The sequence below is a fragment of the Triturus cristatus genome, chromosome 5_1 (genome assembly GCF_964204655.1).
Source record: "Triturus cristatus chromosome 5_1, aTriCri1.1, whole genome shotgun sequence".
In the NCBI taxonomy this organism is placed as follows: Eukaryota; Metazoa; Chordata; class Amphibia; order Caudata; family Salamandridae; genus Triturus; species Triturus cristatus.
In genome coordinates this window covers 104,727,432-104,755,183 of record NC_140587.1, presented here as the reverse complement: position 1 = coordinate 104,755,183, position 27,752 = coordinate 104,727,432, and the positions used below count along the sequence as shown (strand labels likewise).

General features: G+C 45.6%; 1 protein-coding gene across 6 annotated transcripts in view; it reads right to left on the bottom strand.

The window, feature by feature from the left end:
- The window catches only part of LOC146830324 (GTPase IMAP family member 9-like), a 159,978-nt gene that overhangs the window by 39,938 nt on the left and 92,288 nt on the right, over positions 1 to 27,752 (bottom strand). For all 6 annotated transcript variants that reach the window (XM_085604523.1, XM_085604525.1, XM_085604528.1 and 3 more), the window contains exon 2: positions 24,200 to 24,267. In XM_085604523.1, the coding sequence (XP_085460649.1) occupies positions 24,200 to 24,267 (68 nt within the window). The remainder of the gene's footprint in view (positions 1 to 24,199; positions 24,268 to 27,752) is intronic.

Here is a 27,752-nt window from a genome sequence, read left to right as displayed (position 1 = left end):
GGTGGGGTGCCTTGATGTTAAAGTTAGGATTCTATAGGTACTGATGTATATAATGTATATAATGTAAAGAAATTTCTCCCGATAGGTAACAAGGTACCCCCACATGTCCAGTGCTTCTTTTCCTCCGGTGTGCAGACTCGAGTGAGACGTGTGAGTGTTGGTGTTATGGGCCCCACCAATGAATGCATGTGTGAATGAGTAAGTGTGATGACGGGTCTGTGGCGCAGGAAGGATATGTAAATTTGCCCTTTTCCGCTGGGGCCGTTTTCTCTTGAACCTCAACCAATACCCTTCAGGGGTGACACCCTCTTCCTGGTACCTAGCTATCATGCTCTTGGTTCTGTCAGAGGATGTTTCTACACTGGACACATTACTAACAACACGGGACTCCACCTGCATCAATGGTGAGTCCAGAACACTGAAACTACGCTCATGGGACAACCTTTCGTCATTAACTAGTTTCTCTCTGGCGAAGGCCCTTTCTGCCTCCGCCATCTTCTCCTCAACTAAGGCTCTCTCAACAGCAGCCTTTCTCTCCTCCATGGCAAGCTCCCTGATACTCAACTCCTGAGCCAAAACCAATTTCTTCTCCTTCAGAGAAAGGGTTTTATCCATCTCTCATTGCTCCTTTTCAAGCTTTTTGCTATCCAACTCCAACTTGAGCTTCTCAAACTTTCTCGTGCTGGCTCTCCTGTCGCCTATCTCCCAACTCCTCTGGGGACAGACCTTGGTAGGAACCACTTCTCCTGGCACTAGACCCAGCAAGGGAATCCCCCCTACCTCAGGTCCTCAACCTCTACTGGTATCCCTGCCCAGTCATTTTCCTCCTTATGCTTAAACTCTTCAGGGTTTCCCTCACAGCCACTACCCTCTTGGTGTGTGGACCAGGAACCCTCCCCCTCAGAGTCCTCATAGATCTCAGGGTATAGTCTAGGCCCACCTGGTGGGTTCGCTGTTGGCACTCTTTCATAGAAATCCTCAAAAAATGGGAGTATGGTACTGGCAAGGTCCAGATGTGTGGGACTCACCTACCTTACCCTTACCCTCCACTGTCTGCAGAAGCCCTCTAACTCCTAAACCATGTAATATGCCAGTTTTTCAAGATTAAAGGTTGACTTCATTTTGGCAAGGCATTAACACACAAGTGCAACACAAGATTCCTAGGTGTAAGAGCTAAAGCAGGAGTACACACTAAAAAGAAATGACCAATGACAGAAAAGCAGGAGAAAAACAAAACACGTGAGTTTGTAGTGCAACCGTGGTACTGTGCAAACGCAAGTCCTATCCTCACAGCTGATCACCAATGTTAGAAATGGGGTTCCTGGTTGGCTAGTCAGGGGGTCAAAAAATCCACTTGCATTGTTGAGCAAGATTTATTCAGGACGAGCTATTTTTAAGGACTACTCGCCCTTTCTGGCAAGCTGAAAATCCTCTAACTTCAGTCACAGAACAAAAAGTAAATGTAGGAAGATAAACTGACTTTTGACCTCTGCTTCTGAAAGCAGAGCAACTGTGACAAGATAACAAGATTTAAAGGCATCTTTATTGCTCACAAAAGAGCAATAAAAAGGCCCTTAAATCTTGTTATCTTGTCACATTTGCTGGCTTTCAGAGACAGAGGTCAAAAATCAGTTTGTCTTCCTACATTTATTTCTCTTTCGGTGACTGAAGTTAGAGGATTTTGTCAAATGAACTGTGTGACAATTAAACTGTGCAAAGCATGTTAAATTAAAGGCTTTTTTTCTAACACAACACTTAAATAGCTAAGTGAACTGTTCAACCATTATATATTTCACTAGTTATGAAGACCCATTTCTGTGTCGAAAAATATTTGTATAGGATCAAAACAAATTAGAACACTTTACTTGGTGAGGTGCAAATTTTAAATATTTTAGCTGAAACCCAATTTCCAACCATTGTTTATGCGCAATGATCAGTAAAACTACATGCTAGTGAGAAAGATGTGTGGCCATTTCCATGCAAAATATGCCATCTTAAAATGACAGTCCACTACCACATCATGCTTTGGTGATATATTTATGAAAAGTGAGATTTAAACATGAACTGGGAATTATTACTGCTCCTGCCCAGATGTCAATTCTATTAGCGAACTAAGAGGCAAGCCAGGGATCATGTATACCTTATAAAAGGGCTTGATTCTTGTTATATATGGAGCAAACATTTAGTCTAGTTAATAAAAAGTTTTTTTGTACAGCAGAAATAGTGAAATTGTATTTTTGAAGGTGCTCTCTTAGATAATAATAGAGAAAAAGGTGGCTGCATAAGACAAAATATTTGCCTAGGATCACACAACTTGAGACCAGTTCACGGGTCAAGTACATTAGTTAGGTTGAGTAGATTATTAAAGTTACTAGACCTGCAGATCTGATTTTTCGAGCCCTGCTAGGGTATGCACCTAAGCCAGGCCGAACCCACCATTCTAGTCAGGGTAAGGAAGTTACACACCCAAGATAACCCCTGCTCTGCCAAACTACCAAGGTGGTGAGCAGGGGTTATCTTGGGTGTGTATCTCCCTTACCCTGACTAGAGTGGTGGGTTCTACCTGGCTTAGGTGTATACCCTAGCCAACCAGGCCCCCCATCTCGAACACTGTCTTTAGCTCTTTTTTTTTTTGTTTAATTCTTTTTATTGATAACTTTCAACACAAATCAACGTACATTGGCATTGACTAAAGCAGTATTTCGACCATTGGATTATGTACAAACATTCAGAGAGCACCTTCACATCAAATTAACATAACGGTGTTGCAGGTCACCGCACTGGCCTCCAGCTGTATCATGTGTTGTCACAGTCTTGTTAATCTACTTATTGTTCAACTGTATTCTCTCAGTCACTCAATTCTGACTCTGAGGTATCACGTGGGGGGTCACATATATTCCCTCTGTACGCATTCCATCCTCCCCATACCTGGGTCCATTTTTTGGGGCAGCCTCTATGCACATATACTGTTTTTTCAACGACCATTGTGGTATCCATATCTCTACACCATTGGGAGAGGGTAGGGGGCTGCCTGGATCCCCATCTTTGAGCTATGTTGCGCTTTGCCAGCAGCAGTCCCAGCGTCACCCAGATTTGCGCCACGCGGCTAAGATCTGTAGGCTCCCATACATTGAGGAGGCACCTCCTCGGTTCCGGGAGAGTCGTAATTTTTGTCACCTGGGAGAGTGTGCGCATGATCGCCTTCCAGTACTGGACTATTACGGGGCAATCCCAGAGGGTATGGAAAAGACTCCCATCCTCGCCACACTGCCGAAGGCAAAGCGGTGAGTCCGTCCGTTTAAGTTTATATAGAAGTGTGCGGGTATAGTATGTGCGGTGTAGGATTTTTAATTGTACCAGTTTCAGTTTTGACGAGATCCCCACCTCCTTAGGGGAGGAAAGTGCCGCCTGCCAGTCCGTTTCATCAAATTCTCCCAGTTCCATCTCCCATTTAGCCTTAAGGGCTAGAAACGTATCTGGCTGATTATTTATCACTTTCCGATATGTCAGGGATGTAGCTCTCTTAGTCAGATGCTCCATGAGGAGTCTATCCTCCAGTGGCGAGGACTCCGCCAACCGTGTCCCCGGCGGGACCGCCGCCCGAAGTGCATGTCTAATTTGCAGGTAGCGAAATTGTTCAGTGTCTGCCAGGTCATATTCTGCTTGCAAGTGGGCAAACGTGACTACGTCACCTGTTTTCCAGAGATCACCAACCCTCGATATTCCAATCAGATCCAATTGTAAAAACCCCTTGGTAGTACGCAGCACTCCCAACCCTTTTGTGTCCCATAGCGGTGTGGCCTGCGTTATCTTCCTCTCCCAGCCAAGAGCACGTTGCGCCTCGAACCATATCTGCAGAGTATGCGCCGTTGGGCCCGTAATGCCGCGGTTCTTAGTGCGGTTATAGAGCGCCCCCAGAACCCCTCCGGTCCCCAGCAGTTGGCGGTCCATACGATATGCCGGGTCATCCCCCGGCACATGAAGCCACTGGTTTATGACCATTAGCTGTGACGCCCAATAGTATATCTTGATATTAGGGAGGGCGATACCTCCGTCGTACCAGCCTCTGGTCAGTTTATGGAGCGCTATCCGTGGCGTCTTATCTTCCCATAATAAACTGGTCACTTCTGCGTTTATGGCGATGAAATAGGCAAGGGCAACCGGGAAGGGTGTATTCTGAAGCAGGTAGAGAAATCTGGGAAGCGCCATCATTTTAAAGAGGGCAGCTCTTCCTAGCAGCGTCAGGGGTAGGGAATGCCAGTATTTAACGCTGCGTCGAAACCGGACCAAGGGTTGTGTCAGGTTTTCCGCGACAAATTTCGCTCTATCAGCTGTCACATATATTCCTAAATATTTGAAACCATCACATACCACCCGAATTTCACACCCCTTAGGGAGCTGCGTTGGGGAGCCTTGGAGTACATAAAGATTTTTCCCAGTTTATCATATAGCCGGATACCCTCCCGTACGATGCACAGATGTCTAGAAGACAGCGTATTGAGCGTGCCGGCGAGGCCAAGTACAACAGGACATCGTCCGCATACAGAGAGATGCGGTCCTCCCACCCCGTCGTCCACTTCAGGCCGCGGATGACCGGGTCCTGTCGCACCCAGGCCGCCAGCGGCTCCAACACCAGTGCAAATAGAAGTGGGGAGAGGGGGCAGCCCTGTCGCGTCCCCCGCCCCAGCGGGAAGGCGTTCGAGATATGCCCATTTACGACCACCTGTGCCAGAGGCTTGGTTTATAAAAGCTGGATCCAAGCCCATATCTTGGGGCCAAATCCCAGGTGGCCAAGAACAGTAAAGAGAAAAGGCCACTCCACCAAATCAAATGCCATCCGTGCGTCTAGTGATAGAACAACTGCATCCTCCTCTATCGAGGAGCGATGTGCTAGGACTCCATGCAACCGTCGTATGTTCAGGGCTGTATTTCGGTTTGGCATAAACCCGGATTGATCCGGGTGTATTACGGTGGCGAGGTGTGGCTGCAATCTCGTTGCCAAGACTTTTGCTAGTATCTTTGCCTCGGCATTCAGCAGCGAGATTGGGTGATAGGATGTGCACTCATGCGGTGGTTTATTAGGTTTGGGAATGGCCACTATGGTGGCCAGTCTCTGATCCCGGGGTAGAATCCCTTTCTTTAAACTGTCCGTGTACATGCCCAATAGATGCGGAACTATGTAAGTCGTGGCTTTCTTATAGAATTCCACTGGAATTCCATTTGGCCCCAGCGCCTTCCCAGTACGGAGGGCGGCTATTGCAAGTGTCATTTCTTCTGCTTTCAGGTCTTTTTCAAAGGCCGCAACCTCGGATGGGGCCAACGTGGGCATAGCGATGTCTCTGAGGAATGCCAGATTGTCCACAACAGTGGAAGTGGCCTCTGGAGTATAGATCGTTTTGTAATGTGTCGACAGGGCTTCCGCAATTTGCCGAGGCTCCGACGTGTAACCACCAGGTTCTAACTGGATCCGCGCCACCCATCTAGCCGCACGCTCCTTTTTTTCCAGCCAGGCTAACTGTCTACCCGCTTTATCCCCTAGCTCATAGATCGTATGCTGCGTTGTGGCGTGTCTGGCTTTTGCCGCCTCCCATACATAGGACTTGTATTCTTTTTGCGCCAGGAGTACTCTATGTGTAGTGTCGTCATCTATGCGTGTGGCATGGTCAGCCTCTGCCCGGGCCACCCCCTGTTCTAGATCGTGTACCTCTTTTTGTTGGTTTTTCTTGTGGTCAGCCACCATCGAGATGGCCTGCCCTCGACTTTAGCTCTTTTTTGTACCCGGTTGTCGCTACCTTCAGGATTATCATTCCGTATGACTTATAGCTCAGTGTTGCATTGCAGTGCAGTACCTCTTTCACGACTTTACCAGTAGGTTTCTGGCAAACGCTGAGTAAACTTCTTTGGGGGGCTTTCGTTTTCTTCAAAAGCTTCGCACTGGCTCGAGTGGTGCTTTGACTTCACATACGCCATCTGTCAATCTTCACTTTGACTGAGGCATGCACAAGCAATTTGCTGGACCATGGCAAACTCTTTGGACATGGCTGGAACAAGTTCCAACAGAACTTATTATGAGCTTGGCAAGGTTTTCCTTAAAGAAAAATTATTTTACATTTGATGGGGACTTCTACTAACAAGTTAGAACCGCGATGGGTTGTCCATTCGCACCGGAATTTGCTGTATTATACATGGGCAAATTTGAGAACAAATATGTCTTTATTAACAATCCATTTGTACATCATATTTCCAACTGGGTACGGTTTATTGACGACTTATTTTTTATACGGACTGGAGAAGAAGAGGCGCTTGAGAAATTCCACTGCTGGCTCAATGAGAGATCACCAGAAATTAACTTCAGCGCACACCACAATGCGACTTGTATCACATTTCTAGATGTCGAAGTTTATGCATCCGATGGACTATTAAAAATGACACTCCAGGGGGTGAGGCCAAGCTGCTGAGCGTGATGGCCGCCTAAGTTTGCAGCTCCGCTGACCCTTTCCCCTAATTCGTTTATCCCTCACATTGATCTGACCCCTAGTGAAGGGTAACGCTCTAGAAGTCAAGCGGTTCCGATTCCCGAGACCCCCGTAGCTCCAGACTGCACAAAACGAGAGTTGTGTGCTCCGTTCGCTTGCGGCCTACAGGGGCGTGGAAGCCGGGGACTGGAGTGGTGGCCCGTTCCGCTGAGGTGCCTGGAGAGTGCGGCCGCGACTGGCTTGAATCCTTGCCTTGCACGCAGACAACGCAGCGAGCAGTGCTTAGACCTGAGCGGCGCTGCTTCCGGCGCCGAGTGAGAGAGGTCGGCGTGCGGAGCATTAGCAGCGCTGAACTCAACATCGGCATGGGACGAAGAGAGAGACTGCCACGGTGATTTGGATGCCTGGAGGTGGTGTACTTTGGGGAGCAGGGGTAGAGGAGGCGGTTTTACCACCACATTTGCTCATATTGAAGACTTTACCGCTGCTTCTCTTTCCCCCCTCCCCCCTGCATCCTTGTACCGGCGGCCAACCCTGCTGGGTGGCGGTGGACAGTAGTCATTGTACTGGGGCCGGGTATCCCATTTCTCTACAACCGGGTCCCCCACGAACGAGCTAAGTTCGCAGCAGAGGCGGAAGTGGTGGCCTAACCACACACGGAGGATTGAGCACCATCCCTGTGGTGTGGTGGTGGGCGTGGCAAAGACTGGCGGCCTGGGAGTTGAGAGGCGCCGTAAATGCTGCCCAGTTAGTCTTTGCAGTGAGGAGCACGCCATCTGCGGCTGTATAGTGGAGGGCCCTCCATCGTGTCGCCTCTGCATATTACTGACCCGCCGAGAGTACGCCCCATGCGCATGTAACACAGCTGCCCCCTGAATATTGAGAAGACCAATAATTGAACTGAGCTGCAGTGATCTGTACTGTCCAGGATTCACCATGGATAAACCTAAATCTGCCTGGGTCAGGGGATCCAAGACAATCAAGTCCAATAAATTGGACCGCTACACCCTCTCTAAAGAAGCCCTGCAGGACCTTCAGTCTAAAACCAAGACTGCAGGTGATCCTGATGAAGAGAGCCCTGAACTGACCTTAAAAGAAAAGTTTGCCCTATTTTACGTAGTATATGCACCATAATTTGCCTCATCCTGCTGCATTATTGCATACTACATTTCAAAAACGCTCCACCGCAGCTCAAGGAAAAGGGTATGAATTTTACGCTATTGTGATACTACAAACCCATTCTCGGGTAAGTCGGCGCAGGATCTATTTAGGTAGGGTTAGGGAAAACAGCGACCTCCTTCACTCGCTGCCCATCGCTAGAAACCACAAATGCTCTGGGGAACCTCCCGCGACCCGCTACTCGCCGGCCGCCTTCTTTCCCTCAGCTCCTAACCTTCCGTAGTGCAACATCGTTGTGCAGTATTTATTTATTTATTTTATTTTAAGGATTTGAACAGCGCATGGCTGCCCCAGCGACGGGGCGTCCCCGCGCTTCTCAGGTACACATAACTAGAGATCGCCAGGGGAAGAAGGATTAAGCCGGAACTAGCCCGGTCTTTAAGGCTTTGCGAATCGTCAGGTGGTTCTGAATGCCTCTAATAGATAGTGCCAAGACCTTGAAAGAGCGTCCTCCAGCTCTACCTCTTAAGACTCGGGGGGGGGGGGGGTGCAGGCTAGCACTCGGTCAGCTGAGCGCAGGGTGCGCCTCGGGACGTACAGTGCTGGCATTTCTGTTAGGACGGAGGTGCATGTTGGGTCAGAATTTTATGAGAAATGCACAGTGTCTTAAGCTGAATTCTTTTTTCCACTGGCAACCAGTGCAGCTTCGGCAGAAGCTTATCCACTGAGCAAGATTTCGTGAGCGCCAAGAGAGTACGAGCTGCTGCGTTTTGCACTCTTTGAAGGCGTTTAGTGCTGGATTTATTGGCACCTAAAATAGAGAATTGCTGTAATCCAGTCTAGATAAGATCGTGGCCTGTATGATGGTCTGGTGAATTTTTGAGTCAAAAAATCCAAGCAGGGGTTTTAGTCCTCGCAGCAGCCCGAATCAGGTCCCTGCGACTGAAGGGAGAGGAGTGTGCCTAACGGCTCGAATCTGGGGAACCGGGTTCGAGTCTCGACAATGACGCTGAACATCCTGTGATTCTGGGCAAATCACTTAAACTCCCCGTGCCTAAAAAATATAAAAAATGAATGTGTCCTCATGTAACGCAACTGGTGCTATGTAAAGCGCTCTGATACCCTATTCGGGTCAAGTTCGCGCTATATAAAACTCCGTAAAATAAAAAAATAAAAAATAAAAATAAATCATTCCCAGTGGTCCTGCCTTCAATGCTTCATTTGCATCATTAATATTAATTGTTGATCATTTTAATGCTTGGATCTTTGTTTTTAATAATCATTAAAAAAAATGTTTACAAGTATAATAAAAGCCTGTAAAAGTATTAACTGTGATTTAAATAAAACACAGTTATCTGACACTGGGTGCTCATTTGCATATAATAAAAGATTCATGTAATATTTGAAATGGTTTTCATTGTGCAGTAATCATGCAATTCTGAAATCACAAAATCGCATAACGGGTTAAACTTTTATAACAAAAATGAAACTAAATTGGTGGATATGCTCTAAAAGTAATCAACTAATCTTCTCCTCCTGTTGATTGCAAATAGCGCCTGCGAAGTAATCAAATGCTCATTTTCAAGTCATCCTGAAATCATCAGGAATAATCCCATCTGGTGAAGTCATCAGGTAATCATTTCCAAGTCATCCTCAAATTGTCAGGGCGAGTTTCTAAACCTTGCTGATGACTTTAAGAGCTTGATGATGTTGGATGACAAGAAAATTACTTCTACAGTAGTTGGATGATCATCCAATGACTCGGAGATGGCTTCTATTGTCATCCTGTTTGACCTGGGAGAGGTTAGCTCACACAACTTACAAAGCGGTCTTTGCCGAAATAACCTTTTCTTCATACACAGGTGGTCACAGTTGCCGTTGTTCCGTCGTTAGAGCATCTAGTTAGAACACCGGGCTCCAGGTAGGATACAATCTCTACTGGAACGTCTGTTTTTCAGTCCTCGCTTGATTCACTTCCGGGTTACGGATATGGTCAAACATGTTTTTTTATTTTGTTGGTGTAAAGCGACATCTATACTTTAAAAATTGTAGATTTTAGTGCCTCTGGTGCCATTTATTCTAAATAAACAAGTGTGTGCTACATCTTGGGTTTATCGGCAAACACATTTCATCAAGCCCAATCCAAGGGGTTCTGGGAGTTGTAGTCCGAATGGATCTCAAATGTATTCGTCGACACGATCTAGTGTTCGAGGAATATTATAAATTCACTGAATTTGTCGTCCACGCTTGGACATTCTTATTTAAAAGGTTAAAAAAACATATCCTACTTATCATTTTGATGTGAGCCAAGCCATGGTTCTAATTCAGATAGATGACATGACTTTTCTTTAAAGGAGGCAGGTGGTCTATTTGGTATGATTTCGTATATTGTATTTTGGGCATCATTCAATCAACTTTGAAGGCCTCAAGGTGTTATAATCTGGCAAAACATAATTTAATAGAACCATCTTCAAAGAATATATTCTATTTCAGGGATCCAGTTATATCAGAAATCCATGGGAAAACCATAAATGTAATGCATCACTGTGGCCACTATCAGTCCTTAGATTAGATCCTTTGATTTATTCGTGCTGTTTATCTCATTGTTCTTGACAAAGAACAGGTAAAGTTTATTGAATACAGATCTGGTTTGAGCAGTTGATTGTACTGTTGAAAAATCAAATATTCACAGGTTCTGGGTGTTAATTCATTCAAGCCATTAATTGCAGTATTGTTCTTAAAAATTAAAAATGCTTCTTGCTGGCTTAGACTTCGTTCAATGTCTCCACCTCTAATATCTTGTTCTACAGATGAAATCATTGTCCATTTCAATTCCGCTTCTGTATGTTTCTCCTCTACCCAGTGGTTCACCAAATGGGCTGTTAAAACTTTTTTCAAATTCTGTATTTATGTTGAGTAATACGTTGTCCTACTCTCGATTTGTTTTTCCAATGTACAACATGTTACATGGACAAATTATGCCGTAAACTACTGTGACGAGGAGGCCCGTACAGACGAGGATGGGAGTATACCTCTGGTAACAGAGTGCGTGAACAATCCCCTCTCCCCTCTCTCCCTCCAGCAGCCTGAAGCCTGGAAAGCGGAACTTCACACACGAGCCGCTGGAGAAAAAGGGGACCCGTGTTTCTTTAACTGGGCCGAGCTCTCACCATGCCCCGCCTACACCGATGACGTAGAAAAGGAGAGGAGCTCAAATCCAGGAAGTAGAGAGAGTTGGCTGTGTTCCTTACCCAACGACGACGAGAACGAGAGGAGAGAGATTGCTGGGAACGAACCCGAGAGAGAGACAGACGACGGAGGAACGTCTGCGAGACCGACCCCGAGGGTACCGGAACCTGGAGGCCAACGACTCTGCGACTCGCCCCGCCACGTTTCAGGAGAAGCGTGGCTCCAACAGGTACGAGCACGTATCTCGGGTTGGGCGGGACGAAAGGGGCTGACAAAACCGTAAAAGCCGACTTCCCTTATACCCTATCCCGAACACCACCAACACCTAGAAGTTTTGAAAAGAGCACTGTGTGACTCCTCACTACCCTTCCCTCACATAAAGCACGAAGTGAGCACCCGACTATTTCCAGTCTTCCTTTTCTTTTGTTTCACATACGCCGTGTTACTGAGAGCTGTCCTCCAGAGACGACGTCATCCTGGAGCGGACCAGACGAGGAAAGACATTTCCTAGAGGCCGTGTGTCCCCGGAGCAAGAGTCGGACGCCCCCTTACCGTACTATAGACCGGCGACTTATAGAAAAAGGGTCTTAAGACCAATAAAATCTTCGTTACCATCTACCACTGTTTCTGGGTTTCCATCGGTCCCGCCACAAGTGGTGGAGAATGCGGGCATAACACGAGCCATCTGTAACCCCAAGATGGAGGAGTTACTCCAACACCTAGTAAAGGGACAAGAACAGCTCGGATGGGTGGTGGAACAACAACTTACTTCCGCTCAAGCAGACAGAGACACCTTTAAAAATATGACCGCTGCCCAGATAGAGGGATTACAGAAAATGATAGGGGAACCATCCGCCGGTCCAGCTCAAGGTACCCGGCATCCCCCTCCCGGCCCCTCGGGGATATCCCTACAGAAATATGTTTCAGGGGAGGACCCCGACGCATTTTTACTCAACTTTAAGAGAGCCGCCCTGGCTTGTGGGTGGCCACTGGAGAAATGGCCCTTGTTTTTGGCTCCTCTGCTAACCGGCGAGGCTCAGGCGGCCTATCAGGTCGCCAACGCTACAGGCAACGTCCCCTACGCCGCCATCAAAACCATAATCCTTGACCACCTCGGACTTGACGCAGAATCCTATCGGGTACGTTTCTGAAAAGAACGGGGAACTCCGGGAGGGAACCCAAAGACCCTGTTCTTTCGCCTCAAAATGGCTGCTGACAAATGGCTCATCCCAGTTTCTAGTTCAAAAGAAGAAATAATGGACAAAATATATTTGGAGCAATATCTGGATGCGTTGCCATATAACACACAAAAGTGGTTACGACAGCACTCCCAGTTGACTACAGCCCAAGCCATAGAAATGGCCTCCTCCTATGCCCGAGCACAACCGCGATCAACCCCTTGGGAAACTGAAAAGCCCTCTCGACCTCCCCTTGTTAAAATGGAGAAAAAACCCTGTCCGCACGTAGAGGCAAACCCCCAGAGGCCATTCAGACCGGAGGTCCCCTCCTTTAAAGGCCCTCAATGTTTTGAGTGTGGGACATGGGGACACATTGCGCGCTTATGTCCACACCGGAGGCCAACCGAAGAACCAATAGAGGTGGGGTACATCCCCAAGTCTGTCCTGTACACTGCGGAACTGGGAAGCTCATACCATGTAAGAGTAAGGGTGAATCGGAAAACATTCAAGGCTCTGCTAGACTCAGGTTGCAGGCAGTCAGTGATACGAGGGGTGTTTGTGAGACCTAGACAAGTGATCCCCCATGCCCTGATATGTATTAAATGTGTTCATGGGGACGTAAGACCATATCCGGTGGCTATTATTTCACTTGAGGTTCCTGAGGGTAGTCGGCACCTTGTTAAGGTGGGGGTCCTAGACACCCTACCTGAAGAACTGATAATAGGGACTGATAACCCCAAGTTTCTAGAGCTGTTCTCTCGTTCCATGAACTTCCAGCCTCCGAGCGAAAAGTCAGAGATAGTGACGAACCAACCCCATCCGGCATATATCACTCCAGAACCTTGGGTAGGGGATAGGAATTTCAAGTTCGCCCAAGCTATTGACTCCACTCTTTATAACACTTGGGAACAGGCACACTTCACTCAGGGAGTTCCCGACTCCAAGTTTCCCCGATTTCTTATCCAAGGTGGCTTATTGTATAGACAAGGAAACAAGGAAGACCCCCTACAACTCTTGGTTCCCACCACATTTAGGGAGCAAATCATGTTTTATTCCCATTCCCATTTACTAGCAGGACACATCGGCAGTGAAAAAACCACCCAGAATGTGTTGAGGCATTTTTACTGGCCCGGAATATATAAAGACATAAAGCAACATTGTCTGTCTTGCGAGTTGTTTCAGAAGAAAAACACGCATCGCCCCCTGCAGTCCCTTTACAACCTCTCCCCATTATAGGGACCCCTTTCGAGAGTTGGCCTAGATCTGATAGGACCCTTACCCAAAACCAGAAGAGGGAACCAATACGCTCTGGTCATAGTGGACTACGCCACTAGATTCCCCGAAGCCTTCCCCTTGCGAGTCCCTACCTCCCAGTCTATAGCCGAGAAGATCATTGAGCTGTTCTCCCGGGTGGGGTTCCCAAAGGAGATTTTAACCGATCAGGGTACCCCGTTTGTGTCCAAATTAATGAAGGAGGTGTGCAGACTGGTGGATCTCAGACACATTAGAACATCGGTATATCATCCCCAAACGGATGGACTTGTCGAGCGTTACAACGGGACCCTCAAGACCACGATAAAGAAGATGCTCTCCGTGAGCGGGAAAGAATGGGATCTCATGTTACCTTTGGCCCTGTACGTAATACGGGGACAAACTCAGAGCAGCCTCGGCTGTTCATCATTTGAGATGCTGTATGGGCGCCACCCCAGAACCCTACTCGAAATGACCAAGGAAGCATGGGAAAAAGATACAGGCGACGAACGAGGTATTCTTGAATATACACAGGCTCTAAAAAGCAAACTGGGGAAACTAAGGGAATTGGCCTACGTCAACTTGGAAAAAAGTCAAGAACGACAAAGGATCTGCTATGATAAAGGAAAAAAATGGAGGACACTGGAAGTGGACGACTGGGCGTTGGTACTGTTACCCTCCTCTACCCGAAAATTTCAAACAGAATGGATGGGTCCCTATAGAGTCGTCGCGACCATCGGGAAGACCAGCTACAAGATCCAGGTTTCCCCTCGAAAGACTCAGGTATATCACATTAACCTTCTGAAGAAGTGGATCGGTCCTCCGCCGCAGAGCGCCCATCTCTCCGTACCAACGGGTTCTCCCTCATCCTCTACTTTAGGGGACCTAGTTGTGAATGACGACCTCAGACAGCAAGAGAAAGAAAGCCTACATGAAACCCTAGCACATTTCTCCTCCTTGTTTTCGGATGCCCCTGGAAAAACCTCCCTGATAGAACACCGGATCGACACCCCCGCGGGAACAGTCGTTAAGAAGCGACCATACCGGATACCCGCCGCCAAACGAATGGCGGTCCAGAAGGAGGTCCAAGAAATGCTACGTCTCGGGATAATAAGGCCATCCAGGAGTGACTGGTCTTCACCGATAGTGATGGTCCCTAAACCAGACGGAGGCACGAGGTTCTGTATGGACTTTCGCGCCCTAAACAACCTTTCTTGATTTGATGCCTATCCAATTCCCCGAATTGACGAGCTTATCGAAAAGCTCGGAGAAGCCAAATATATCAGTAACCTGGACTTGACCAAAGGATATTAGCAAGTACCTCTACGAGAGGAAGACCGCAATAAAACGGCCTTTGCAACACCAGATGGATTGTTCGAGTTTAACGTATTACCGTTTGGGCTACATGGAGCGCCGGCGACGTTTCAACGTTTAATGAACGAGGTGTTAAGAGAACACCATTCCTTTACCTCGGCATACCTAGACGATATTATAATCTTCAGTCCCAGCTGGGAGAGCCACCTCTTACATATATCTTTGGTGCTTCAGGCCCTGCAGAAGGCGGGTTTACACGTGAACTCTAAAAAGTCCAGAGTGGGCTACCACAAAGTGAAGTATTTGGGGTATGTCTTAGGGCATGGGGTCATCGAGCCCCAAATAGAGAAGGTCAGAGCCATTTCCGAAACCCCCTTTCCCACTAACAAAAAAGAGATGAGAGCTTTTTTGGGACTCATAGGCTACTATCGCCGGTTCATACCCTTATTCTCAGATATAGCAGCTCCACTAACTGATACCCTAAAAAAGGAATACAAGCCTCAGACATATCAACATCCCACCCCCGCTACGTGGAAAGCCTTAAATTCCCTAAAAAGAGTAATCCCCTTTCTCTCCCGGTTTCCTCTCCCCGATCGGGAGATTCCAGGAGGGGTGGTGTGTGACGAGGAGGCCCGTACAGACGAGGATGGGAGTCTACCTCTGGTAACAGAGTGCGTGAACAATCCCCTCTCCCCTCTCTCCCTCCAGCAGCCTGAAGCCTGGAAAGCGGAACTTCACACACGAGCCGCTGGAGAAAAAGGGCACTGTATTTCTTTAACTGCCCCGCCTACACCGATGACGTAGAAAAGGAGAGGAGCTCAAATCCAGGAAGTAGAGAGAGTTGGCTGTGTTCCTTACCCAACGACGACAAGAACGAGAGGAGAGAGATTGCTGGGAACGAACCCGAGAGAGAGACAGACGACGGAGGAACGTCTGCAAGACCGACCCCGAGGGTACCGGAGCCTGGAGGCCAACGACTCTGCGACTCGCCCCGCCACATTTCAGGAGAAGCGTGGCTCCAACAGGTACGAGCACGTATCTCGGGTTGGGCGGGACGAAAGGGGCTGACAAAACCGTAAAAGCCGACTACCCTTATACCCTATCCCGAACACCACCGACACCTAGAAGTTTTGAAAAGAGCACTGTGTGACTCCTCACTACCCTTCCCTCACATAAAGCACGAAGTGAGCACCCGACTGATTCCAGTCTTCCTTTTCTTTTGTTTCACATACGCCGTGTTACTGAGAGCTGTCCTCCGGAGACGACGTCATACTGGAGCGGACCAGACGAGGAAAGACATTTCCTAGAGGCCGTGTGTCCCCGGAGCAAGAGTCGGACTCCCCCTTACCGTACTATAGACCGGCGACTTATAGAAATAGGGTCTTAAGACCAATAAAATCTTCGTTACCATCTACCACTGTTTCTGTGTTTCCATCGGTCCCGCCACAACTACATTTTTAGCTTTCCAGTTGGTGAATGTGTTACGTTTCCAGAACATGGTCTTGTAGGAAAACAAGTTCCCTTCAATTATTTGGGTGCAACACACACAGGTTCCACATTTGTGGTGTCCCTGAATAGAAGGTAAGTTGAGATAATGACGCAGGGTTGTTTTTGGTGATGGCATTGGAAGGGCTGCCCGAACAATTTAATTGCCTACACTTTTCTCCTTTTTTAACGCAAATAATGGTTCCAATTTTGTTTTCTCTTTCTTGGTTAATAGTTCTTCACATGGTGTCCACCATGCTCTTTTCATCGACCGTTCAGGCAATTTTTGGGAATGTCCACGATCTTTTAATTTGTGTATTAAGTTGTTTGCATCGAACTGATAATCTGTTTTTTCTGTACAATTTCTTCTTATCCTCAAAAATTGGCCGTAGGGGAGATTATCTCTTAAACTGCGAGGATGATGACTGGCATGATGCAAAGCTTTATTCCTATCTGTAGGTTTAGTGTGGAGTGTCATTTTTTTTTTATGAATCTTTTTATTCAACAATCATCGACATATAACAAGTCATACAATACAATCAAGGTCATTGCAGGCTAGACGGACTTATACAATCATCATTCACAGTATACATCATTGGATAAATCATGGGGAAAGTCGATCATCCAGTTCACAGTTGAGAGCGGGAGGGCATATATATCCATGATAGGAGTTCCACGCACTCAAAATTCGTGACCATTTTTTGGGGCAGCTACGGGCCACGTAGACTGTCTTTTCCCGGAACATGCACCAGTCTAGGTTTGTTTCCCATGTTCCTACTGTGGGTGGCGTTGCGGCTCCCCAGGCCTGAGCAATATTTCTTTTAGCTATCATTGACCCCAAAGTGACCCATTGTGTCTGATGTGCATTCAAATCAGTAGGTTCCCAAATGTTCAGGAGACATTGGCGTGCCTCCGGGTGAAGAACCGTTTCCAACACGGCACTCATAACCCTGTGTACCTCCCTCCAATATGTCTGAATGTGTGTGCAGTCCCATATGATGTGCATAAAGGTGCCCGGATGTCCACACCCTATCCGACAATCCCCTTCGGTCGCTCTACCCATCTGCACCAAACGTGGTCCCGTAATATATGTCCTATGCAGGATTTTGAGCTGCACCAGCCTGAGCCGTGCCGGGATAGTTACCACTCTAGGGGAAGACACTGCGTCTTGCCACTTCTCATCATCCATTTCTATACCCTCTGCCACCCATCTATTCCTGAGACCCTAAAGGGGGTCTTCCATATTGTATATTAATTTTTGATATATAAGAGAGAGAGTTTTTTCAGGGAGGTGGCTGTCAAGTAATCTATCCTCTAATGGAGAGGCCTCCGGAGGGGAGGAACCCTTTGGAAGGAGGGAGTGCAACGCGTGACACACTTGGGCGTAGCGAAAACATTCAGTGGCAGTCAGTTCGTGTTAACATACCCTTTTTCCCACAGATCTGCAATCCAGGAAATTCCAATCAAGTCCCAATTACTAAATCCTTTTGATTTCCACAAGTCACCCAGTCGCTCAGAGTCCCACAGGGGGGTTGCCAGCGTTAGTGTGTTCCCCCATCCGAGGGATTTCGTAGCTGCATGCCACACCTTTACGGAATGGCCAGTGGGGCCAGTGAGACGAAATCTAGTCCGTCTCGAATATAGTGCCCTATTATTATTGCCTCCCGGAAGGAGCCATCTTTCCATACGGTACCTGGGGTCATCCGGATTACCGTATGTGCCTTGATTAATACTGTGTATTGTATGACTTGTTATATGTCGATGATTGTTGAATAAAAAGATTCATTAAAAAAAAAATGACACTCAACACTAAACCTACAGATAGGAATAAAGCTTTGCATCATGCCAGTCACCATCCTCGCAGTTTAAGAGATAATCTCCCCTACGGCCAATTTTTGAGGATAAGAAGACATTGTACAGAAAAAACAGATGATCAGTTCCATGCAAACAACTTAATATACAAATTAAAAGATCGTGGAAATCCCAAAAAATTGCCTAAACGGTCGATGAAAAGAGCATGGTGGACACCATGTGAAGAACTATTAACCAAGAAAGAGAAAACAAAATTGGAACCATTATTTGCGTTAAAAAAGGAGAAAAGTGTAGGCAATTAAATTGTTCGGGCAGCCCTTCCAATGTCATCACCAAAAACAACCATGCGTCATTATCTCAACTTACCTTCTATTCAGGGACACCACAAATGTGGAACCTGTGTGTGTTGCACCCAAGTAATTGAAGGGAACTTGTTTTCCTACAAGACCGTGTTCTGGAAACATAACACATTCACCAACTGCAAAGCTAAAAAAGTAGTTTACGGCATCATTTGTCTGTGTAACATGTTGTACATTGGAAAAACAAATCAAGAAGTAGGACAACGTATTACTCAACATAAATACAGAATTTGAAAAAAGTTTTAACAGCCCCTTTGGTGAACCACTGTGTAGAGGAGAAACATACAGAAGCGGAATTGAAATGGACAGTGATTTCATCTGTAGAACAAGATATTAGAGGTGGAGACATTGAACGAAGTCTAAGCCAGCAAGAAGCATTTTTAATTTTGAAGAACAATACTGCAATTAATGGCTTGAATGAATTAACACCCAGAACCTGTGAATAATTGATTTTTCAACAGTACAATCAACTGCTCAAACCAGATCTGTATTCAATAAACTTTACCTGTTCTTTGTCAAGAACAATGAGATAAACAGCAAGAATAAATCAAAGGATCTAATCTAAGGACTGAGAGTGGCCACAGTGATACATTACATTTATGGTTTTACCATGGATTTCTGATATAACTGGATCGCTGAAATAGAATATATTCTTTGAAGATGGTTCTATTAAATTATGTTTTGCCAGATTATAACACCTTGAGGCCTTCAAAGTTGATTGAATGATGCCCAAAATACAATATACGAAATCATACCAAATAGACCACCTGCCTCCTTTAAAGAAAATTTTTTCGAAAGGCAATGGGGTAACCCAGTATCCCTCAGAACCTGGGCAGATTTATATCAAAATTACAATAGTTCTGTCGGGTAAAACCATATCCAACTGGATATGCAGCAGAATATCTGAATGAATCAACAGTGACACAAAAACAAACAGACCTCAATATCCTTATATGAATTCATTCATTTATGAAATTTGTCATCAAAAAATCATTTGCAAGGGCCATCATAATACAAAGACATAACAAATAATAACCAAGATAGAACTTAGTGCTCAGTGAAATAAGTGCAAAACAACATACACACAGTGTAATAGTACAAAAATAGATATAATGATGTTATTGGCCAGCAAAACCAAAGTTCATAATAGTCGAGCCCCCTGAGACAATTCAATAGTTAGGGCAGACTCTAAAGGCTGGTCCGGGGAAATTGTTGACGTTTCAACCCTATTGTCGCACTACTGATAAGTCGGTGCGGGTCTTCATCAGGACACAAGTAACAAAAAGATGGCCTAAAATCTGGGCGGGGTATTCAATCCTTTCCGCAGGTAGTGATTGAATGTATCTCAACGATGAACGTCGTGATTGTAACTCTGTCACGAGGTTGATAAGGTTGATAAGGTATCTATTGCTTTTTCTTGATAATGGTCCAAGACGATCCAATCTCATAAAGCTCTACTGAGGCGAGATAATCGTCACTCAAAGCGCTGTTACCCTCGATCTGAATCCAAGTGGTTTAACGGCTAGCAACACGTCTCAGCTCGTCCGCGGCTACGAAAAAGATTATCTCGCCGCAGTAGAGCTTTTTGAGATTGGATCGTCGACAATTTCCCCGGACCAGCCTTTAGAGTCTGCCCTAACTATTGAATTGTCTCAGGGGGCTCGACTATTATGAACTTTGGTTTTGCTGGCCAATAACATCATTATATCTATTTTTGTACTATTACACTGTGTGTATGTTGTTTTGCACTTATTTCACTGAGCACTAAGTTCTATCTTGGTTATTATTTGTTATGTCTTTGTATTATGATGGCCCTTGCAAATGATTTTTTGATGACAAATTTCATAAATGAATGAATTCATATAAGGATATTGAGGTCTGTTTGTTTTTGTGTCACTGCTGATTCATTCAGATATTCTGCTGCATATCCAGTTGGATATGGTTTTACCCGACAATCCTTTAAAGAAAAGTCATGTCATCTATCTGAATTAGAACCATGGCTTGGCTCACATCAAAATGATAAGTAGGATATGTTTTTTTAACCTTTAAAAAAGAATGTCCAAGCGTGGACGACAAATTAAGTGAATTTATAATATTCCTCGAACACTAGATCGTGTTGACAAATACATTTGAGATCCATTCGGACTACAACTCCCTGAACCCGGTGGATTGGGCTTGATGAAATGTGTTTGCCGATAAACCCAAGATGTGGCACACACTTGTTTATTTAGAATAAATGGCACCAGAGGCACTAAAATCTACAATTTTTAAAGTATAGATGTCGCTTTACACCAACAAAATAAAAAAACATGTTTGACTATTTCTTTAACCCGGAAGTGAATCAAGGGAGGACTGAAAAACAGACGTTCCAGTAGAGATTGTATCCTACCTGGAGCCCGGTGTTCTAACTAGATGCTCTAACGACGGAACAACGGCAACTGTGACCGCCTGTGTATGAAGAAAAGGTTATTTCGGCAAAGACCGCTTGGTAAGTTGTGTGAGATAAACTGTGTGTCAACTCTTTGTCTTTCAAAATATTTTGGACCCCAAGTTAGATTTGCAAGTATAGACAGTAACGGCTTCATTAATACTGGCGCTTGGCAATTTGATGAAAAGTTGCGTGTCTTTTTATAGACAGCCGCTACCTCTGTATGGACCTATGGACCCTAAATACGATTAGGTTTGAGAGAACAACAGTGCAGTGCTAACAAGAATTATTTGGACACTGACTAATTACATATCTTTGCGTCTAGAACGGATTTGGTTTAAATAAAATAAGTGCCATTTTCAAATAAACTGGTGTATGCATATTTTGCGCATTTTGCATAACGGAATGGATGCAAGTTTCAAAGAACCTGACTTTAAAATTTGCGCCTGCTAGTGATACATATGCAAGCAACATGTTAATGAGTTTCATTGATGCACACACTCAACAAAGGGGGCATATCACATGTTTTCTTTAAATTTCACAGAAAAGAGGACAATCTTGAGTCAGGAGGAGATGGTTTCTAGAGATTGGGCATTTTTCAAAGTAAGTGCTCCAAGGTTTAGTGGCATTAGCAGCGTTTTCAAGTGAGTTAGAGCAATTTAATTAATATTGAGTCTTGGTGTCCGTTTTCCTTAGATTGGTGCCAATTGTGGCAGTCTATAGGTGTCCAGAGTCGTCTTTTGTTGAAGAGAATTACATTGAGTGAATCTAAGAGATGGAGGTAAAGAAATTGGGCTGGGTTGCGATGGAGTGAGAGGAAAGAGTGAAAGTGTGGATGAATATTGTGTGTTAATTAGATCTTTTTTTTTCCTTTTAATTTTCAGCTCTTGAAATGTTCTGTGTCCTGAGGAAAACCCTCAAAGAAACGTGTCAGGGTTCGAAACACGTCGACGGCTTCTTTTTTGGCCAAACAAGTGTTCAAATTTATGTGTTACTACTGTGGCTCACAATTAAGGATTCAAAAAATCTTTGTTGTGGGCCAAGTAGGGTCACTATTTGACCACTACCTCTGTTAACACCTACAAACCTTTTCTAGTGAGATCGTAGTCAGGGGTATCATGACATTATTGAAGTTTGAAACTGTACAGAACCTGAGCCAGAAACCTTCTTAAATGTTGTTTTGGTCTCATGTTGTATATGTATTATGTTATGTGAATTGCGTGTTATTTTCATTGATGTCACTTTTGTGATTCCTGTGTATATTGAATAATAAGGAAACTCTTAAATGTATAAAACATTCAAAGAAATTTTGGTCAAAGAACAAAAATTGAAAACAATTTAAAAATAAAATAATAATTCACTTTGTGGATCACAGCAATTGGTGTGTGTGATCTTGTTGCTAATGGATGATTGAATGGTGATCAGTATTGGCATTTCGCTTGTTGTTTAGTATGGATGGCCCGGCCTTACTGATTGAGGGCCAAACCCTTTTGTCTTAAGAGAAACTCTCTGGGAGAGCATTGTCGATTTTTCGCGCTACATATACCACATCTCATCAACAGTTGTAGCGTCCTCCCCAGCATCGGTACATATAAATGATTACGCCACACATCGAGCTATGTATTACACGTCTTTCTTCCTCAACGTGTAACCGTAAATTAATTCAACATTACAAATCATGATTTCTATAAACCGCACCGGAACTCTTAAGTCACATTTCTATGGAGTCTGTCACGAATCAAAAGGGTCCCATCATCTCCATCTCACAAGACACTACAGGCAGTATGGAGAACGGGAACACTGGAGGGCAGTATGGTGAAAGGGAACACTGGAGGGCAGTATGGAGAAAGGGAACACTGGAGGGCATGATGGAGAAAGGGAACACTGGCGGGCAGTATGGAGAAAGGGAACACTGGAGGGTAGTATGGTGAAAGGGAACACTGGAGGGCAGTATGGAGAAAGGGGACACTGGAGGGCAGTATGGAGAAAGGGAACACTGGAGGGCAGTATGGAGAAAGGGAACACTGGCGGGCATGATGGAGAAAGGGAACACTGGCGGGCAGTATGGAGAAAGGGAACACTGGAGGGCAGTATGGTGAAAGGGAACACTGGAGGGCAGTATGGTGAAAGGCAACACTGGAGGGCATGATGGAGAAAGGGAACACTGGAGGGCAGTATGGAGAACGGGAACACTAGAGGGCATGATGGTGAAAGGGAACACTGGAGGGCAGTATGGAGAAAGGGAACACTGGAGGGCAGTATGGAGAAAGGGAACACTGGAGGGCAGTATGGAGAAAGGGAACACTGGAGGGCAGTATGGAGAAAGGGAACACTGGAGGAAGGCAGTATGGAGAAAGGGAACACTGGAGGGCAGTATGGAGAAAGGGAACACTGGAGGGCAGTATGGAGAAAGGGAACACTGGAGGGCAGTATGGAGAAAGGGAACACTGGAGGGCATGATGGAGAAAGGGAACACTGGCGGGCAGTATGGTGAAAGGGAACACTGGAGGGCAGTATGGAGAACGGGAACACTGGAGGGCAGTATGGTGAAAGGGAACACTGGAGGGCAGTATGGAGAACGGGAACACTAGAGGGCAGTATGGAGAAAGGGAACACTGGAGGGCAGTATGGAGAAAGGGAACACTGGAGGGCAGTATGGAGAACGGGAACACTGGAGGGCAGTATGGAGAACAGGAACACTAGAGGGCATGATGGAGAAAGGGAACACTGGAGGGCAGTATGGAGAAAGGGAACACTGGAGGGCAGTATGGAGAAAGGGAACACTGGAGGGCAGTATGGTGAAAGGGAACACTGGAGGGCAGTATGGTGAAAGGGAACACTGGAGGGCAGTATGGAGAAAGGGAACACTGGAGGGCAGTATGGAGAAAGGGAACACTGGAGGGCAGTATGGAGAAAGGGAACACTGGAGGGCAGTATGGAGAAAGGGAACACTGGAGGGCATGATGGAGAAAGGGAACACTGGCGGGCAGAATGGAGAAAGGGAACACTGGAGGGCATGATGGTGAAAGGGAACACTGGAGGGCAGTATGGAGAACGGGAACACTGGAGGGCATGATGGTGAAAGGGAACATTGAGGAAACAATATGTTCCCACCCTCTGAGGCAGACAGGAGAACCCAAGTGTCGAGTAAGGATGATTTTAGAGAGAACCTGAAATTTGTTGTGTTTACTTTACACTCACAAATGCAGTTGAAGTATAACATTTTTAGGAAGAATGATTAAAACTTGCTGTTTGTCCTCTCTCTGAGAGATTATGTATACATAAAGAATATCTTAATAGAGACCTCATTTTGTGTTCTGCACTGATTTGCGTGAAACAGATCCCTCCATCATGCTAACACCCATGTGCACCGCGCCATCTAAGGAACCCCTGGAGGACGTCTTCTCTGGAGCACAGATAATCAGTATGACTCATCTGCTTATCTGGACCCACCCTGGTATAATATCAATAAAGTATTTCTACACCAAAGTAGTACATGTGGAATCCTACTGTATAATATGTATGCTTTACACTATGGCTCGCGCTTGTCTTCCCTCCATATGTACAGTGTTGCTCTGTGTTACTTACGAGCATTCGTCAGTACATCACGTGTTCCCCGCATATCAGTTTTGGACATGGCAGCCACCATAGGATGCCTGTAGTGAGAAAGCAAAAAGACAGACTCAATCACTGATGTATAAAGCATCTTATTATCATTAATACCCAAATATAGGCAATAACTGTTCTTTAAACAACTGTTTTATCTGCTTGACAGAAAACTTGTGTATTCGCAGTGATCATCCGAAAACCTGCCTGATTTAAAAAAAATATATAACTCTGCAACCAATGCACACTTTTCTAAACTCTAGACACAAAGTACATGAAAACTCATAAATATGGCTACAACACACAGATGTACTGATCCAGACTTCCAACTCCTCAAACACTCCCTGCACCTCATGTCTAACACCTACCTTAAGCTCAGCCGCACCAAACCAAAACACCTGCTGCTTGCCAAGAAGAAGAAGCAAGGAGTCCAGACCTGGATCAAAGAATGAACCTGGACAGATTCCAACCCCAACTTCACCTGATGCCAAGTCTCTTGGATTGAACCCGGGACACCAACCTCACCCTCAATGAGCAAATCAAATCAACGGGGAAAAACAAGACGGACAGGTACCACCTCTCTCTGTTAAAGAAAGCGAAAACGTTCTTCTCATAAATCATCTCCTGAACTACCATCCTTGCATCTGGATGATGGCAATACCCTGCTTCACAGCCTCCCAGACTCCACACTCCTGTCAATGGCATCCTACATGCCTCAGCACACCTCCTCAAGGGGCTGACCGAATAAGACACAGCATCTCCATCCTGATGGAACATCACTAGCTCCCCTTGCTGGCCCGGACAATCTTGAAAACCAGCTGAATCAACGGCAGTCATTACAAGGGCCACCACCGCCTATCTGGCTGAGAAGCTCCAGTGGCCCTGGACACAGCCACAGCCGGGAGACAAAGAAGTATATTCATGATCTGGAACAACATCCCTGTATCTACAAGGACTGCCCCAACCCTGCTGCTCCAGTTCAGGAAATAGCAGAATCACTCCTTAAAGAACACTACATCATGACACGATAGCAGCTCACAAACCAGCTCACTCACTAACCTTTGAAGCTGTACTGCGCTCTCCTGCCTTTCATGGGCATCGATTCACTAAAATGCCTGGGGTAGCAGAAGATACATCACATACTTTTCACCTTAAGAACATCATAGGAAGCAACATCATATGAACCATGACCCTGAATTTTTTCCAGGAAGGCGTGTCACACTACAGCACAATTGAGGCTTTGCATTGGATGGTGTCCCAAAGATGCACTTTGCTGTGCTTTATTTTGTTTCAAGAGGACGTTCCATGGGTGGTGTACGGTCGCTCCCATGTAACCACCCACGGATTTTGACACAAATCATTATCTGCAAACATTGGTAGACAGGAATTTGTCCCAACATCTTATGGCTTTTCGAGGCAGGTTGTTGGAATGGGTGAATACAATGTCAATGAATTTCATGATATGTGCAGGCCTGACAACAGCAATTTCAGTAAATGCAATGTGAACGTATGCCGCAGCTTGTACCTGCATAATGCCCGTCAGTGCAATGTCAATGTATACCGTAACTTGTGCCCCCAAAGCAGCGCAGACATCAGCAACACTGAGGCCAATGTATTCCGTGATCCACGCTTGTAATTTCATATTGTTATTGCGAATAAGAACAATGTCAGCGTACATTCAGAGCAAGCATAATCATGTTAATGCCAGTATAAATAATATCAGTGTACCAAATGGCAATTGTATGCGTGATGATAATACGGTCAATAAAAGCGATACCAATGGCTGGCATATTATTTTCAGACGTTCCAATGAAGTCACATCATTGCTGTCGGATTCACCTACGATGACCTCTTCATCAACCTTGAGTCAGGAATAAGTGGTCAGGCAGTTACTGCAACCCAGGCCCACGCATATCGAGTAACGGGTCACAAGTTGGGTCCATATAAACCAAAGACAAACGCACCCAGGGAAAACTCTGATCGATTCCACAGATAGATAGTTGCACCACAAACCAGTCCGAGATAATTGGCCCCAAATAAAACCCATTTGGCAAAAGGCTTCCATTCCCCAGAAATACCACTAACTTAATTACCACATGTAGATAAGCACACTCAACCAATCAGTACTCGAGAGGCACACCACACGTAGTGATCACGCGCACCAGACATCTGGACACATACACACTGGGCCACACTAGCTCTCCCTGAGGTCGCGAGCCATCTCTGTCCTTATCAAATGTCTGCATTTGTTGATTTACAACCAAAATGCTTTTTTAGAATATAAAGAATTATTTTATTGTACCTCATGAACTGCATAAATTGATGGCCGCAACCTTTGTACATTGAGAGATTCTGAGCAGACTTGCTTTGTACAGGCTCTCTCAGCTGCAGCGTTTAATTAAACCACCTTGTTCCTGTTTTGCCAAATGCCTCATCTTTTCATTTAAGGGTAAAATCATATCAGCGCAACAAGGTGTAACAAGGTGAATTTTTTCATTTCTTCTTGATTTTCCAACTTTACACATGTGCTGCATTGTACAGCACACATACAGAATGAGAAAAGTCTTAAAGCCTATAGCTATTGTACTGGAAAGGACGCCTTCAAGTACAAAACCTATGCTTCAGAGTTGCACACACCTTTGCACAGTGGCCTAAGGGTGTGTGCGATGAGGCGAGGCTGCCAAAAGTGCATTAGCGCACAGGGAAAGAATAGAAAATGCATTTTTGATGCAAGGCAGCGCAGCAACCACAGCTGCCACCAAAGGGTCTGAGTGTGCTCTATTTTTTTTATTACCCTAATAGTGAATATTCCTCTCTTCCTCACCATTAGTATAATGCAAAACGGGTGGTCAGTGATGAAGGGGGGCTGCCCCTGTGTTCTTGCCACATCTGAATCCAGGGGGTCACAAAGGCAATACCAGGGGTTGCAAGAGGCAAACCAGGAGTCACAGCTGAGTCCCTTGGCGACCCTTAAATGACGTCCATACTGACCAAGCCTTGTTATGGCCTCTTCGCAATCCTAGCATGAGATTTGCTACTGCGCATGTCTCTTCACTTGTAGCAGAGAAATGCACAGCAGTAAAACCATTTACACCTGTCTGAAATACTTTTATGAATTTCTGGCAGGCGTAAATGCAGTAATTTTCTGCAATAAACTCGAATTGATAGCTAAATATACCTTTGTCAGTTTGCATTTAATTTACTGGAGCAACAGAACTTTTTGGTCATTTGACTCCCTGTGAAGACACTTAATGTAGGGAAGACTCAGATCATGCTCCTCGGAGAGGCCCCTTTGTTGTGGTCACCAGATTGGTGGCCAGGGGATCTTGGTGTGTCCCCTGTGCCTAAGGTAGCTGTAAAGAATCTGGGTGTTTGCCTTGATCAGGCATTGATCATGAAGGATCATGTAACCTACACAGTCGGTTCCTGCTTCCATGTCCTTAGTCTGTTGAGACAAGTCTTCCCTCTTCTTCCTGACTCCACACGGAAAACTCTCATCAAGCCATTGGTATTAAGCAGACTGGATTACTGCTGG